Source organism: Idiotropiscis lumnitzeri, chromosome 1 (assembly GCF_059441095.1).
Source record: "Idiotropiscis lumnitzeri isolate Australia: NSW breed Sydney's pygmy pipehorse chromosome 1, RoL_Ilum_1.0, whole genome shotgun sequence".
Taxonomy (NCBI): domain Eukaryota; kingdom Metazoa; phylum Chordata; class Actinopteri; order Syngnathiformes; family Syngnathidae; genus Idiotropiscis; species Idiotropiscis lumnitzeri.
Window position 1 is genome coordinate 36,937,251 of NC_142391.1, and position 17,843 is coordinate 36,955,093.

At 42.7% G+C, this 17,843-nt stretch overlaps 1 protein-coding gene across 2 annotated transcripts in view; it reads left to right on the top strand.

Moving 5' to 3' along the window:
* The window catches only part of rorb (RAR-related orphan receptor B), a 22,631-nt gene continuing 4,788 nt past the window's right edge, over positions 1–17,843 (top strand). The window contains exons 1-9 of one of the 2 annotated variants that reach the window (XM_088298942.1): positions 1–346; positions 13,681–13,766; positions 13,883–14,024; positions 14,153–14,584; positions 14,810–14,931; positions 15,221–15,353; positions 15,431–15,538; positions 15,708–15,818; positions 17,374–17,486. In XM_088298942.1, coding sequence (XP_088155068.1) covers positions 340–346; positions 13,681–13,766; positions 13,883–14,024; positions 14,153–14,584; positions 14,810–14,931; positions 15,221–15,353; positions 15,431–15,538; positions 15,708–15,818; positions 17,374–17,486 — 1,254 coding nt within the window. In that variant the 5' untranslated portion in view covers positions 1–339. Of the gene's footprint in view, positions 347–13,070; positions 13,135–13,680; positions 13,767–13,882; positions 14,025–14,152; positions 14,585–14,809; positions 14,932–15,220; positions 15,354–15,430; positions 15,539–15,707; positions 15,819–17,373; positions 17,487–17,843 lie in introns of those variants that run through there. The other variant, XM_088298951.1, reaches the window with a different exon arrangement.

Below are 17,843 nucleotides of genomic sequence, written 5' to 3' on the forward strand. Positions count from 1 at the left end.
CTCTTCCCTCCCTCAGCCGGCAGAAAACAGTGGAACCCTCCCATAGAGGTGAGAGCGCAGATGTCATGAAAGCGACCGCTAGACCAGAGCGCAATCACCGACACGCCGAACGACCTCAGTCCGCCTCCCCGCGCCTGCGTCTGGGATGCTTTTAGCGCACAAGCCGCCTCCAATCAGGGCTGCCAGCGGTCGTCGACGCAGATCGTCGACACTCATTTAGTTGTTATTTGTTATTTTGAACAGAGGATCTTGCCCGCCGAGACGCCCTTTTTTGTTTTAGTGTTTATGTTTGTTTCTTCATGACTGCTGCTTTGGGAAGTGAGGCGCAACAGCAACACCATGCGAGGTAAGAGCACGAACTCCACGCACGCATGCACGCGGAGTGGCGAGATTTGCTCTGTGTCATGTTGGTCCTTGAAAGTTTATCGGGAGAGTTTGTTTTAGTTCTCAAGTCGACTTCACCACACACACACACGCGCAAAAATGAAACGAGTATATGCAAGTTTATCTGCGTGCGTTAAATGAGCAGGTGAACAGGTCCACGCGTAAAGCGACTGGAAATTAAAAGTGGCGCCTGATTAATCACTTTAGTCAATCCATCAGCTCGCCAGCCGGAAATTGCCGCCTGATGGTGTGACAGGAAATGTCATTTATATTCGTCTTAAGTTTGCCTTATTGATTTGGGGTTGTGTAAAAAGTTTCTTGGGTGTTCCAGGGCCACTTGCCGTGAGCTCCACTAACCCATTTCTTTGCAAGGCGGACGACATGTTCAATTTCAACGTCAATGTCATGTTGTCGGCTCTCTCTCTCTCTCTTAGCGTCTCTCTCTCGCACACGCGCGCGCCCACATGAAAACACACGCACAAGCCTCTGTACCGCCATTATCGCCAAACACGTTCCTACTTTTTTCAGTGTCCAGTGTTAGATATAAAAGGGTATTGAATATTTTTTCCAGTTCATACGTATTTGCAATGGGCCTTATTTGGAATGTTTATGTCAATTAGTTTTGTAGTGACACGTATTGTGCAATTCAGGCTGAGACGAAGTTACATCAATGCACTTTATGAAAAAGTGTTAATGCATTTCGTCTTTTAAGATACTTATATCTAACCTGGATTAGATGGCAAAAACATTTTAATGGTGTGAACTACGTGGTGTGGATCTGGGTAGCCATAAAACGTGGTAATTCTTTATGTAATCAGTGAATGGTTTACTCGAATATTTTAAAAAAATACTGAGTCTAAATCATGCCGTAAAAACAGTGGATTAAAGTACATTGTGATTTATTAATACAATATATTTTATTTATATATTTACAGAATAATTTGCTGTGATATTTCATATTATGTGTGGCATTAAGCCAATATTACGACAGTTCAATTGAAAAATAAACAAATCACCACAGCAACAATGAATTCCATTACAAACAATATAAATAAGCCTCAAGAACTAACTGCGTATTGTATGTATCTTCTTTTCACTGTCATGTTTTATGTGTTTGGATGTCATTTAACATTTTCTGCTGCTGCTTAAGGCCATCACAACCCTGAGCCAGAAAAAGAAAAACAAACAAACAAAAAAGAAATAGACAAACATGGCCCACCTCTCATTCTGTCATCTTAGACCAAACTCCTCCGTCATGCACCTTGCACCCCCCCCCCGCCCCCCTCCCACATTATAGCGACCACTCTTGTGCATGGGAGGCTTTAAGGGGGGTTCTACGGGAAGCTCCAGCTTTCACTTTACTGCCATGGTTAGCAGAGGAGGCCCCTGAAGCGTCTCTCTCACCCCTCTTTCTCCATCTCTAGCTCCCTCCATCTCTTCCTCTCTCCCTCTGCACGCCCGAAAGGGTTTTGTCAGATAGAATTAAATCAGAGTGGGCAGTGCGCCCCCCACTCTCAACCTGTGTGTGTGTGTGTGTGTGTGTGTGTGTGTGTCTCAGCTGCCCTTACATAGAAATGCGTTCACAACCACAAGGTTATAAAAAATGGAGTCCTCTCATGTGCCGTGGTAATTATCATTTAACAGGAGACACAATATTTTTAAATTCCGACTGAATATGTTGTCAACCTATTTCCTGGCCAAGAAAACTGATCCTGAAAAAAATAAATACTCCCAAAATATAATCCAGGCCTTTTTGCATTTAAAAAAAAAATAATGCACTTTTTAGTTTGTGGTTTTGCAAAATTAATTCAAAATCAAACTCAGTATTGAGCATTTTTCATTATCTAAAAACTCATCAAGTTGCAAGTAAATGAAGCTTATATTTTCCCATCGTATTCCAATAGCCAAACAACTTATAATAATATAATAACTTATAATTGTATTTGCTACAGCGTCAGATGGAGTGTTTGTGCAACCTCGATGCACCCAGGTCAAAGAGTTCACTATGCAGTAGCCGAAGCGGTGGGGGTCCATAGGGCTGGAGACGGACGGTCTCATTTGATCCGCTACGTAAGCGATTTGTGTTAATCACAATCTCTCGTACTTCTTCACCACTAGAAACGAAAGAGAGGAACAGTACATGATTAAGGTGAAGTCAAGCTGAGGTCAGAGGTGTCCCAACAGGTGTGGTGATGCCGTATATATTGCAATAGATGCCATTCACTTGTGTTTTTCTTCCCATGCGATCATTCGCACAGATAGCATCACTCAACACACAGTCAAATACTACGCATGACGGCTTCATGCCAATAGAATTAGTTTCATCCTGTTTTGCCATGGAGGCTTGTGCATTGATCCGTCCGATTCCGAAGCATCCCGAGATCGATTTTTCATCATATCCAACGGAAGCAGTCTGTTCAGATAAATCTATGGTCACTCAGATGACATGACTTCAACCATAATGTGATCACAAAATCTGTTTTACTGCTTTTTCCTATTTTCATACAAGGTGGCATGTACTGGCCACATGACAATCATAATTGAGAAAAAGATCTCCAAAGAGAATGAAGCTTAACCGAACCCCCCCCTCAGTTTGAAAGAACATATGCATTCCATTTTCTGCTTTACAATTTCATGCTGTGGAAAACGCAACGTGCACTATTATCGGGGCCCCAAGTGGTCTGTTGTCGGACTTGTTTAGTGTCGATTGTGTTGTTTATTGTGTGTTTGTGCTGACTAATGGCGAGTGTTATGTAAGAAGAGAGGGGCGATTACTCCAAGCCCATGCAGGCCACATTGTTAATCCCTCAACGCAGCCCTACTGACTGAGCTACGGCTTGGATGCTGTTGCAACACACACATGTGGGACTCCTATCCCACTGGCAATACACTAACTAAAAGATACCACAGTCTACTCCTCTCAACGGCGCTGTGCATCTGTGCGCGCGCGTGTGTGTGTGTGTATGGCCTGATGGCACTTCTGCAGTCCCACTGAGCCGCTATCATAGCTCATGTTTGTTTAGCATGTGCTCAGCATAGACTTGATGTTGGTTTTATCCCGCCGTCGCTATCTCGGGGATATGATGGGAACGGTGTCCCCCTTCTTTCCTCAGTCTCTCTTTTTTTTTTTATTTAAATGTTAATACACACAAAGCGTGGGCTACATGGCACGCTCGAGTTTGTGTAGCCACTTTATCTACGCCATGAGGGATTTTCAGCCCTGAACCAAACTAAACCTAAACTCTAAATCTGCCTTCAAGTCATAAATCCTCGTATGCCAATTTTACTGATCCACGAAGGAAGTATGTCTTTGTAGAGTTACAACAATATGCCATATTCACATTTTTCTCATATTTAAAAAGAAGTTTGTTTGAGTGGCTCCATATTCGCAAATGATTTTGGGGGAGAAAAGCTTGCAATCAGACCATCTGAACACAAAATGATATTATTGTTTTTCATGACCATTGGTGTAGAAAGAGATGTAAAGAACAAAGTGATGAGAGCTCATATATAATATGAATACAAAAGCGGCCAGCAAATAATAGTCAGTAAGAAAAGAGCATGGTGGGTTACGGCGATTAGTGTTTTCTTCTTCATTCCGACCAGATTATGTGTGAAATGATTTCCTTTACTGCTCTTGTAGATGGAGATCTGATTTAAGGTGAACAAACGTTAGAGCAGGCATTTAAAATCAGGAGATAAAAGAAATAGCAAGGGAGGGAGAATTGAACTGAGATAAGAAAGGAGAGCAATTAAAAGACTTAAGGGTTACATAATAAAGTAAGCGTGCATGCGAGTGTGTCTGCCAAAAGTGTGCTTAAAGTGGCTATGCAGTTAATTTGTATATGCCAAATAGACGGTGAGGCTAAACGGGAGACATACACAAACGGATACAGATACTGTGATCAGATTATATTTGCAATCTGTAGTTGCCCTCAGGAGTGAATAACGAACGCCTGCCTGCACCCATAACGGTGGCATCCAAAGTCCACCCTTGGAAACTGCTGCTTATCTAACACTAAATCAGATTACTACATTTACTGTAGGTTTGTGTGAGTGTTACATTTCCACCTTGGTTTTATGAATATGCATAGCTACGCATTGCAAACAAAACAGATCGAAGCACAAAAAAGTGATTTGTTTCTAAGAATTGATAAATCTCAAGTTAGAACCGGTTGCTGCATGTAATCCAAGAGCATGTCTCGGAATGTTCCGACTAAATGAAGGTGTTATGTTGGCAGGTGCAAAGCTTGCACGTCGCAACAATAAGCCTGTGACTTAGCCAACTGCATCTTTTCTTAATGACCAAGATTAGCCTGTTTTAGTGCTTGTAATCCCATTGAAGAGATTCTTATTAGGACTATCTTTCCTTGTCTTCATCCTCTCCTCTCTCTCTTTTTGTAGCGCTCTCTCATTGGGCAACCTCTCTCAGCCCAAATGTGGGCATGTGTGTGTGCGTGCGTCTATGTGTGTGTGTGTGAGCAACCACTGCTAAGGACACACAGTTGCCAACAGTTGACGTGAGGTCTCTTATCATTCCTTCGTAAAGGGAATGGAATTATGAAACCAAACCGGCTGCTGCTTTTACTCACTCAACTCCAATTTAACATTGATAATGTATTCTGTTAAATCATACCACTAGAGAGAGCGAGAGAAATGGAGAGAAAGCAGGTGAAGAGCAGAGCAGGCTGAGTGTGAGTCTTTGTGATCAATTTGCCTCTGCGAGAGATGCCCCTGGGGCCACTTTGGGGAAAACCTTGTTAGGCTGAGTTAAATTGTTGCCCGAGGCGAGCTATTAGTGGCCATCCCTGAGAGAGGACACACACATTGCATGCTCTCGCACTTAAACAGAAACGCACACGCAAGCATTCAAACACACATATCAGCTCCAACGACCTCTCATTCATATGCTCGTGTTCACTCTGGCTTCACTCGCAGGAATACATAAACACACAAGCAGCGCGGAAGAACCCAAACTTGAGGCAGTCATGTGTAAAAAGATTCAGTTACTGGAAAAAGATGGCTTTCACAGTCACAAGTGTGGAAAAAAAATCTGGGAGTTCAACCAGAGTACTGCGAATACCTTGGCTAAATCACTTAAGGATTACGTGGGTTGTGCGCAATTTGAGCTCATTAATTAACAGTTTAACATTGTTTTTATTGCTTGACGTGTCACAATGAAGCTGCTCGTTTCTCCCAATCATATCAAATTGACCACAGTATGAAAGCTAAAACTAACAAGGTGTTGTCATAGATTACGAATATTGTGTCATCCTTCATAGGGAACGATCGAATATTTGGTACCAAGTGTTAGTTTGACGCGTCACTATAGGGCAATAGTAGATTCATGACATTTCAAACAGCCACTCACCAACAGAATATGATAATTACGTTAAAGTTTTGATTAAATGTAATGGAAGAAAAGTACTGTGTACTATACAGCTTTAATGAAGAAAATGAGACTGAAAACACAATTTACTGTAACAGATCGACAGAGAAACTGTGTATTTCGACGAGTGCCCCAATAAAAGTTTATTTTGCAGGACTACATTTGCGATAAAATCTTCTTATGCTCACCAATCAATGTAAGTTCATTCTATGATTTTTTTTCCCCCATAATTTCTGGTGGTATTCACGTATATATTCTGTGGTCCTTTGAAAAGCACTATATAATTCAAAGTTATTATTGTTATTTTTTTTCATTATTATTATAAAATGTAAGGGTCATATAAAGTACATCACCAGGATGGCCGAGTGGTCTAAGGCGCCGCGTTCAGGACCCAGTCTCCCCAGGAGGCCTGGGTTCGAATCTCAAATTTCCCCATTGTGGGACTAATAAAGGGAATATTATTATTATTATTATTATTATTATTATTATTATCATTTGACTGAAAATGCACTCGCATAATGAACTAGTACTTATTTTCTTCCTCCTCTTCATCTTAAAATGTCATAATTCGATAGTGAATTCCTGCCCACCTACACTGTTATGCGTTTGATTCACAATTTATTTTTCATACTCAGTCGGCCCTGTTCTGAAAACTCCCTTCTTCAGTTGCATTTTTGGGCATGCTTTAAGTAAGAAATGAAGACTTTTCACTTTGTCTGTGCATGCATGTCCCTCCCTTCCCTTGTATTAGTCTCTCTAACCTTTCTTTGGCTCACTGGGATAGCCACCTTTTTTCTCTCCCTTCCCCCCTCAAACACACACACACAGACACACACACTGTCATCTACAATTAGACTCAAGAGAAACACCATAGGAGGAGCATTGAAGGAGGATGAGGACATGGCCAACGCCAACAAACATTATTTTCCCACCCCGGGAGGAAACGACCTCACTCAGTGCGTGTAAACATCTTCTCCTGTATGTTCATTCCTTGAGTCCAAGCAAAACATGGACACAAACACGCCAACGGTGTTGCAACTCAACTCAGTGCACACAAACGCGTGCGTGCCGACGTGAGGACCAAGTCATGACAGTGAGCGACACAAGACAGAAAGCGATGTGTCGTCTGTGTGTGTGCATTCTCATGGCTGATTTCAGGATCATAATGACCAGATGCAGACCTCTCACACTCGGACCCGTTCCACTCTGATGCGTTCACTCGGTCTTGAAGGAAAGGTCAAAGGCTGTCAAGGTCCTACGGGTCACCCAGGGGACTGAAGGGCGTGAGTGTACGTCTGTGTGTGAGTGTGTACAGTGACCATGAGAGGCAGATCAGAGGAGGCAGATGGGCAGACTCGGTGTGTGTGTGTGCGTGTGTGTGTGTATATGTTTTGGGGCAGGGGTTGGATTTACCCTGTGGATTTTTTCCCACGCCTCCTTCTCCTCTTATCCATGTGAGGACACATGCTGCATTGGGTGGGAGACGGTGTGTGTGTGTGCGGGGGTGCGCGGGCGTGTGTGTGTGTGTTGGAGCGGGCGGGGGGGGGCGGTTAAGCATAGAATGTCATACTGTAATGTCTGTTTAGTCAAAAGCAGCTCACAGTAATTTATGCATTCAAGCATATCTGAATGTGTTGCAAATTTTGTGTGTGTGTGCGCGTATGCGGGTGTGTAAGGGTGTGTGTGTGTGTGTGTGAGAGAGAGAATCGATGCACTGGATAACAGCCAGTGGCCCCCTTCTGTTCCCTCTCCGTGGTGTCCAATCACGCTGCAGCACAATATTGTTTGCGCAAACTGCAGCTGATCCCAGACCTGCTATCTGAGCAATTACCCAGAGTGCTTTGTGGCTGTATGGCAAGCTGGACAAGCTCATGCCCTCTGACACACAGCATGGGGGGTTAGGGCAGGAGAGACTGTTTTTCTGACTGTTTGTACATATGTGTGTGGAGACAGTTGTGTTTGAAAATTGTGGGGGAGGAGGCTGGGATGGGGGGTTGAAGCAATTTGCATCTACAGTTCTTCAAAGATTTCTTAGACCACCACCCAATGGAAGCTTTTTGCTACAACCACCAAAATCAATTTTACGCTTCTGTGACATTTTTAATAATGAATTTTCTAATTCACTGTTTTCCAAAATGTTATATCTTAAATATATTTTTTCTAGATTAATATATCAAGTTAATGTTATTTGCATTCCTAAAGAGAACAACATAGTTTTAATGGTTGAATTCTGCTGGAGCTATTAAAGAAGCCCAGTGAGCATTTGGGTGTAAATGCGTGAACTCCTCATGTTGGATGGTTTTTCAGATGAATAAGTGGCGGTGTTGGGTCTAATAAATGTGTTCAGTCACTGTACACGCTGCAACAGTGTGGCAAAGACATGTTTGGCGGCAGCGGCTATTGCTGCTGTGTAGCATTATGAGGATTATTTTTAAAACACAGCAGGCTGCACACTCACTCAAATGGTACAAGGCTTTTTTAAACCGCGTGTTAGCATGGCAGCATAAATTTAGATTTAAATAACCCGAAATAAATTTGTGAAGGACATACAAAAAAAAACAAAAAAAAAACTTGCTGCTTTTTGGCCCACCTCTGTTGGGGTATAAACCACTCTGGTACTGTACCTCAATGGTGAAGCAAGAAACATTGCATTCCGATAACTCCTAAACATAAAATGTTACTTTTCTCATGTAAATCAAACATTTGTTTTTGTATTAGACAGCCAGTTGATGTTTTTCTCTTTATAACAAGCTGTGCTCTGCTGCACTAGAATAATGTCAGAGTATTGTCTTTACTTAGGGCTGCGCATGAATTGGTAGTGACTCGAATTGTGTTGCGAATTGGCAGCAAAAAATGAACACTGCATAAGAATTTTCAAATTTGAATCAGAACGGGTCACAGCATGTTGTCATCAGAGCAGAATGTTTGGATGGCGCTTACGTCTCTGTATGTGGGACATGTCTACTTGGGGTGTGCACATGCCAAGGCATCAGTGTAGGCTATACTGATACGTTTGAATGAGATGTGAATATGGATCTAATTATATGATGAAGATGCTAAAAAGGTGATCTTTTAAAATTTACAGTTTGGATATCATTGTGATGTGTTTTTTTTTTTCTGGAAAAGTGCAAGATGCAAATCGATTCAAACATCACATTGACACGTGTGAGTGATGGATAGAGAGTTTGGGGGCGAGTCTGAGCGCTACTATTTACAAAACAGATGCAGCTACTGCCATTTTCTTCCCATAACCCATGTTGGAGGACCAAGCCAGATCATTGTAATGTTCCAAAGTGTAACGTGACAAGCTGAAAATATTTTTTTAACACACGCCAGAAGTGTATACAGGACTACATTGTGTGTAAGGTCAGTGGAGTACTTTTGTCCATAGATTACTCTTAAAAATGGTTAAGTTTTCCAAATTGTGTACTCCAAGAGTTGTGCGGTCTATAGATAGTCTAGGATGTTAGAATTCTTATTCACGAAAAATTTATAAATGCACGGTGCTCAAACACAATGACAGCCATCCACAGAAAAACACAGATGTCTGCGTCAGAAAAAGGCAAAGAACACAAGCAGTATGGATGACGGGTGAAAGTGACTGAAAATGAGTTTGTTCAGAAGAGCACAAAGTCCGCTGAGTTTTTAGATGTCTCGCACAGCAAGTGAGACGACGTGCTGCTCGAGTCCATTTGAATCCATTGGCAGAGGAGCATTTCATTGATTTTAATGGGACAGTAAGATGTGCAAACATGAGAGGAAACACAGGGGAGATAACCCAAGCAGTATTCTTATGCGCTATTCCCAGAAGTGTGACTTAATTCACTCAGCAATCACAGCACCAGAAGTTTTTGCGGTGTTTTTCATCATCAGCGGGCGCGAAGAAAAAGCTTGTTTCTCTCTCGGCTTTATCCGACAAGGAGTTCTTCCGTGAGATGGAAATAGATCATGAAATAGAGAAACTGAGATGATTTCCAAGTCACACAGCCACTTACAGCGTGGAGGAACACTCAGAGACATGCGGCAATGTCAAACAGACTGAAGTGGAAGGGATGGCGAATAGTGATAACATAATTCAGAGTGTGTAAGACATCTAAGACCAGCAGCAGACTTGTTCACATTTAACAAGCAGGCTTCAGGGGAGGGAAGGAGAAAATGTCGATCTCCTACATTCTCCCACAAGATATCTCGTTAACTTGGAAAGAAACAATTCATATTATTAATATCGTGGAAATATCACCCACAATCATCCTCTACGAGTCTCCCCCTGGGACCGCGGGAGTTTTGTTTGCCTTTCTGAAGTGTCTCGCATCGGCAAAAGTTTGGATCGACAGTGATATCAACTTGTTCCACTAGATGTGAAACTGCAGCACCAAGCTCTAGTGTATATTCACGTCGTGCAATTGTGTTTTGTGTTGCTCTGGGAGTTTTCTGGTTTTGGAGCCATCCCGCAGGCTGAATAAATGAAACATGCATGTCCAGTCTGCCTCTTCTCAACAACAGATATTGTACACACACGCAAATTCAAGCTTGACATGTACAGCAACACCTAGCGGACTGCATTTGTACTTACATGATAAATGTGGAAACTTAATGCATGTCACTTAGTTCACGTACATGCATGTCTGTTCAAAACCCCTAATAAGTGTGTGTTAGAAGATGAAACATTGTTTTAAGATCCTGGTGGCAGCCTGCTGCTTTTTTTCCCCTAGCAGCACATTGTAGATAATTAGGACTCTATTTAAAGAGGGGCAGCCCAGTAAATACACAGGAGAACCTCACTTCATTAAAAATCAATTATGATAATGCACGTGCCAGTGTAATATAGTCCTCATGGCCACAATCAGCTACACACACACACACACATGTGCAGAGTTAACGGCAGAGCTATCTGGCCTTGTTATTTCTAAAGTTGTCTTTCTGGTTCTCTCATGAGCTTGAGACTGATCCTCCTCTTAGCTGAGGAATCGCCAGCGTTGCAGTCCTGCTCTTACATAACGACCTCGGGATAAACACTCACACTCCTTCTGGTCAACAGAGCTGTCAGTCACTCTGACGTCCTCCTCACTCTGTACAGGAGAGCTCACTTGGAGCGAATTATGCCCCAATTGCGCTCTGATAATTCCTGAATTACCACCAAAAAAAAATGATGGAAGAAATGGGGAGTCTGCACCAAAAAAAAATTAACTCATGAAGCCTTTTGGATTAAAATGAAGCCAACATACACGATTCCAGTTGAATCCATTTAAACTATGTGGTTTACCATGACCGTGATGACTGAGAATTTACACATAGACAGCATATATTTTCTCAATGTAGCCCCAAAAAAACGCAAAAAGTTAGAGAAAATGTGTTTTATTTTGTCATACAATAGAAGCCTGTTGAGAGGGTAGACTTTTTGCCTTAAGTAATCGTTGTAGAAAATCACTAAGTTGGTGAAAACACCAGGATAACTTTTACAAAAAAAAAAAAATACAAAAAAATCTTAATTCTGCTATAATCTATCAGTGCAGCTGAGGTATAACAAACAGAAAGCAAGTATTGTGTACGAAAGGAAGAAGTGGGAGTCCTTTGCATTAGCAATTACTAAATCCTCAGCAGCCGTGATAGAAAGAGACGGAAGGAGGGGAGGGTGCAAAGAGGACACTCGGTGACATCACTTCCTTTCAGAGTGTGACATCTTAGCACATCATTGCTGTGACAGCCAGACGAGTGCAGCGAGTGGGTGGTCACCCTGGCAACAGCAATGCTGTCATGACCGTATCTCTATATCCTACCTGACAGTCCCCGCTGGCAATGAGCACATCACATGCACACGGTCGACAATGCGCACACCCACACACACATTTGCAAACACGCACACGTGCCATACACGTACTTCACTTTTCTTGTCTCTTTATTTGTGGAAAAACTCACTGGAACACAAACGCTCACAGAAACAATGCTCATGCCCACACGCCTGTGCTCCTTTGGGCATAATTATGTAGTACAAAGAGGAGTACAATCTCCCATGGGGTAAGAAGACATACAGTGAATATAGATATACTGTAATCACAGGAGCAGAGCTGTCAACACATGCTCATCTCGGGTAGACATAAACAGCAGGATTGAATGCAGACTTTATTGTTGCTAACAAGTCTGTATGGTCTCAGACACAGACGAGCCGTTTGCAGGCTATTAGAAGTACCTTACAGGCCATGCTCACTGATTTCCCCATGCATGTCGTCTTCTCTGACCCATTTTAGAGCCATTCGGACAGGAATGGGTGGAAATGGGTCAGGTCATGGGCTGCACCCCAACTCACAGCATGAGTGGTGCTAGATTTAGTAAAAAGTGAGCAGCCCTCCATCTTCTGCTTCACTTACAGACTAATAAGTGCAAAGCAACAGAATGATCCGTTGTTTGAATCGTACATTTGAGGGACACTTTTCCAAAACACCATTTGGATCAGAGAAAAGTGACATTTGATTTCCCAGTGGATTCATAAATTAGTCATGAGTAATTCTGTAAACTGATGTTGTGCATCACACTATTGAGAAATGAAGGAATCCCTCATCTACATCTCGATGTTGGAGTAGTAAGACCACAGCGCAAGTATACAGCAGTCCCTGTCTATACCTACTCAGTCGCATCGGATAGAACTGTCTCCATTGATCCACATATGGGATTAACAAATTAAGTATATTCACTGAACACTCATTCCTACACACAGTGGTGCACTTAAAATGTAACCTCCTGTATAAATATAGGTAGCATTGCCTCACTTTTTGAATTGGTACTCCTTTACAATTTAGTAAGAGCTAATACAAAAGCTGATTTAAAAACAGACAATAAGGCTGTCAGAGAAAAATTATTTTTACTATACTCATTGTATTTCGCATTGGTGTTGAATAGCACCAGGAATATGTGCTTTATTGCATTTTGACAGCAGTCCTTTTTCAAATTTTTGTGGGTAGTTTGGTTAAGCTAGACAAATGGCATAGGGATGGAAAAGCAATAGTGTCATTTTGAACTCTTACTTTAAATTGCAGACAAACTGAACAATAGATGGAGCCTACAGGTGAATCTTAGCAGAGTTTAAGACCGTGTTCAGCACCACCAGCTTGTTGGAAAATAATTTAGGATTAGATAGGCTGCATAATCTCTTTAGAGAGTGTGCCATCTCAGCACACAGACCTGCCTATCACTGCATACATGTACGTATCACTTAACGGGTACTGCAGCTTTCGCTTTCCATAGACTATGGAGGACAGGCTAAAATACTCGCGCAACAGATGGGCCGATGTGTTACATTAAAATAGCTTCTGTTGTTTATATACTCTGCCTTTGCTTTTGGATGTACATGGAGCTGCCTATGCACAGTGAGTAATATGTTAAAAGGGAAATAAATGTAGCAAATTTAGATTTTTAAAAGTGTGGATGATGAAGAAAAGGCTGAAAAGGGAAGGCGATTTTGATTGTGTGCGTGAAAAGTGGTCAGCGGTGATGTAACAGCTTTTTTCATTACGGGCAACATTACTAACCTGCAGGGGTGTTTCCTTCAAGTGGAACACAAAGAAGAGACCCACAATTAATGCCGCCTTGTCACCAAGGTGTTTGAGTGTGTGCTTGGGAGCAGGCATGCGGTCCGCGATGTCGCAGTCATTAGAGAAACTCCTGCAAAGACATACAGAAGGTCTTCATGTCACACTGCCCTTGTGAAGGTGTTTTCATAAATCTTAGCCATAACCAACTGTAGTGGTGCACACTGCCAAACGGGTTACGTGCATTTTCTTTTCTACACTCCATTCAACCCATCTAGTGAGGTTCTAAAAATATTTACACTCAAGTGACCAAGATAAGATTTGTGCAGTTGTCTCGCTGTGCTTTACTTCACCTCCCATTTGAAAATGTTTCTTTGTTCGCAGCCCAAATCGAAGTAATACCATGCAAAATTTGCGGAGACAAATCATCAGGGATCCACTACGGAGTCATCACATGTGAGGGTTGCAAGGTAAGATTTCATGAGGTGGAAGACAACACAACATCACAAACGTAGCTCGTCTGTTTTGTTCGGATACCTGCGAGTGGGTATTCATGCGTGGTGCTGACGTGCTGACGTGCAAACAGGGATTCTTCAGAAGGAGTCAGCAGAACAACGCATCCTATTCCTGCCCCCGCCAGAGGAACTGCCTCATCGACAGAACAAACCGCAACCGTTGCCAACACTGCCGCCTTCAGAAGTGTCTAGCCCTCGGAATGTCCAGAGATGGTGAGGCACTTTACACTTGTATCTTGTCTGTGACATAAATGCAAACACGATATGAACAAAGGTAGTAATGCCATTTTCATGGATCAGACTGGGCGTTTTATGTGTTTCTGTCCCTCTTATCTTCTCAGCGGTTAAGTTTGGCCGTATGTCAAAGAAACAACGTGACAGTCTGTATGCAGAGGTCCAAAAGCACCAGGCACGACTACAGGAGCAGCGGCAGCAACAGACAGGGGAAGCAGAAGCTTTGGCCCGTGTTTACTCATCTAGCCTAACCAATGGACTGTCAACCCTCAACCATGAGATTGGGGGCACTTACGCCAATGGTCATGTCATTGACCTGCCCAAGGGTGGCCACAGTAATGGCGGTGGACTTCCAGGGGGCTACTATGGGATGGATTCCACCCAGCCATCTCCAGACCAGTCCGGTTTGGATATGTCAGGCATGAAGCACATTAAACAGGAGCCAGTGTATGACCTAACACCAGTACCCAACCTGTTCAGCTATGCAGGCTACCAGGACAGCCAACTGGGACACAACAATGTCAGCATGGGAGAACTAGGTAAAGATCACGTCATCACGACAGAACACCCATCTCGCATAACATATTTAAATGTGAAATTGCAAGGACAATGTGTGAATGGCAATGAGAATACTTACATACACAACATGTCTAGACACACAGCAGACAGTTTGTATCAAACGTATACATGGATTAGTAAATGAATAAATGCATTGAGTGTGAAGCACATCCTGAATTGACTTACCGGTTCCTCCTCTCCTTCAGATCGCATTGCTCAGAATATCATCAAGTCTCATCTGGAGACGTGTCAGTACACCTCAGAGGAGCTGCAGCAGTTAGCCTGGCAGACACACTCCTATGAGGAAGTCAAAATGTATCAGAGCAAGGTGAGTTGTTTTTATGACATTATCCCCCTTGTTGCATGTGAACACTTTAGAGTTTAGGATTTGTGTTGTTTTCCACTGCTCTGCTCCTGTACATGATTGTTCACGAAAATGTCAGGCAAAAATGAAATGCATCGTACACTTGAATAAGATGTCGCTTACAGTAATTTATATTCTTCATGAACAATGACAAGCTTTAGGAACATGCAGTGATTTCAATTAGAAATATGCAACGACATGAGTAAAATAACATCCCCGAGTCTAACCAAGTAATTGATGTGCTCTGGTTTAGCCTCGCGACGTGTTGTGGCAGCAGTGTGCCATTCAGATCACACATGCGATTCAGTATGTGGTCGAGTTCGCCAAGCGCATCTCAGGGTTTATGGAGCTGTGTCAAAATGACCAGATCCTCCTGCTCAAGTCAGGTGAGTCCGCTTCCCGTGGCCTCTTACTCAGTCAAGGAGACTTCCAGGCTCCAACGGTCTCTGTCTGACTCTTTCAGGTTGTTTAGAGGTCGTCCTGGTGAGGATGTGCAGGGCCTTCAACCCTCTCAACAACACCGTGCTCTTTGAGGGGAAGTATGGAGGCATGCAGATGTTCAAAGCTCTAGGTAAGACGTCGTTAGCTTAGCTGTACATTTCTGTCAGGTATGATTGACAGTCAGGGCTAATTGAAGGAAAAATGTAAAGAGCATTTGTCCTGTAAAATACTACGATACTACAAGAAGAGAAATGACTTTATTCTTCTCCTCTGTCTTCGTCTTTGTGTTTGCTGTCAAGGTTGCGATGACTTAGTGAGCGCGGTGTTTGACTTTGCCAAGAGTTTGTGCTCATTGCAGCTGACGGAGGAGGAGATTGCGCTCTTCTCAGCAGCTGTCCTAATTTCCACAGGTCAGTGAACACCCACTAATTGTACTAAAATCACATTGGCAAAACAACAAATTGTCGTCGCATTGCAAATCATTCAAGTGTCGAACAAGATTATAAGGAATGTCTACAAAATCACACGCTGAATTAAAAAGATCTATAGCAAGATGAAATTTACGTATATTATTTTACATTTAGTAACCGCAGATGTATGAGTTTGTGTGGTATAGGATAGCATTACAGACACTCCAGTGCAAGTCTGGCATACGGCGTGGCGTTAATCTTTGCATCTCCAGGCTACACTAGTTTTGTTATTTTTGCTGATGTGCGCAGCTTGAATCGGGCCTTTTGCGCCTCTCTGTGTGAGAAAAGAGCCAATTTGATTTGCAGCCAATGGAAACGGCTCCTATCATTCCCTTCAAAATGATCCAGCAAGTGGCGTAGTCCCTGACATGACAAAAAGCAGAAACTGATTTACTGAAGTCCATGCAGGAGATCGAAGCATGCAAACTACGTTTGTAAGGAACTTCAAGCAGACCTCTACAGACTGATGATGTAAAGTTGGCCGGGGCAATAACAGATAATTACTGTGAAATTGCTACTTTGAGACCGCCTCCCACGCCAATCGTTTACGTCCATGTGAGAGACTGAATCTTCGCCAAAGTCACACAACCTGCTCTAAAACTTAGACGTGGTACCAGAGACCAGAAATTGTAGGTATACTTTCAGTCACCGAATTGTCAAGTGCGCCAAGGGCCATCTGCCAAATTCCTAAGCAGACGAAATAAGGCACCAGGACGACAATCGTGATACCTAGGTTTACGCTGGACTGCACCTGCGCTGTCTAGGAATATTGAGCCCTTAATGTGCACTCCTCTGGTATACTCTGCAAAAATGGATGGAATAGTGTGGCTCTACTCACTCTCTGCAGCATACCCAGAGGGATGATTGGTACAGCTTCAGCGTGCCAAATCTTATGCAGGGTTGCAGAAAGGAGGGGTACATAAACTTCGCTTTTTGAAGAAAGAGGTCAAAAGCAATTAGGTTCCGGTGATATTGCAGATCATTTGTAGAACACCTGATTTTCTTATCTAGCACAGCACAAAAATCTATTTGGCAGGTGCTCATTTCAGAACATTCGAAACAGTGAGATGGCCGTAAAGCAGTGCACTAGCTTGCTAAAAAGGTAGTCACAACCATTTGCAACTACATATGGAAACATCCCATTGATTAGCATATCTGGGTAATTCTGACCAGTAAGCGTTAAACCCCTTTAAAAAAAAATTTTTTAAAAAAGAAGTCGATTCAAGTTCCTGTACAGAAATGGGTTAACTCGTAATTGCAGCAGACAGAATGAAGGCGTGGGGGATGGCCAACACATGTCAGAAAGCCCAAGCGTGGTGCGTGAGCTTTGTTTTAGCCACGGCCCGAGAACCTGCCCAACTGAAATGGTTAAAACAGCTCCGGGAGGGCCTCAAGCCTGAAATTACAATAAAATACTGTTGATAGGGTATATCAGTACATGGACTTCATCTTTATCAATATTTTTGACTTTCTTCTCTTTCAATGCCCTTTTCAGATCGTCCGTGGTTGATGGAGCCCCGTAAAGTCCAGAAACTCCAGGAGAAGATCTACTTTGCCCTCCAGCACATTATGCAGAAGAACCACATGGACGAAGATGCATTGGCTAAGGTAGGCCAAACCGTCAGTCACATACATCGTACTGCAACGCATTTAAGCGGCAGGTGATATGAGAAGATTTGAGGGACAGAAAACCGACCCAAATCTCTCGACACTGCTGAGTTAAATCCAACTAGAAAAAAAGAAGCTAATGTTGAACAAAATAGCCAGGAAGAAGACTTTTAAAGCATAACGACGGAGCTCAGTGGTGGCCGTGTGTGAGACATGACTTTACTACTTTTGTCCCATTGAATGGGTCTTTTCACCCAACTAGACTAGATTCACTGAGAATTAATTAATCAGGGAATCAATTGCAGTCATCACAACAACAACAAAAAAATCAGACATCAGAATACATCTGAAAAACTG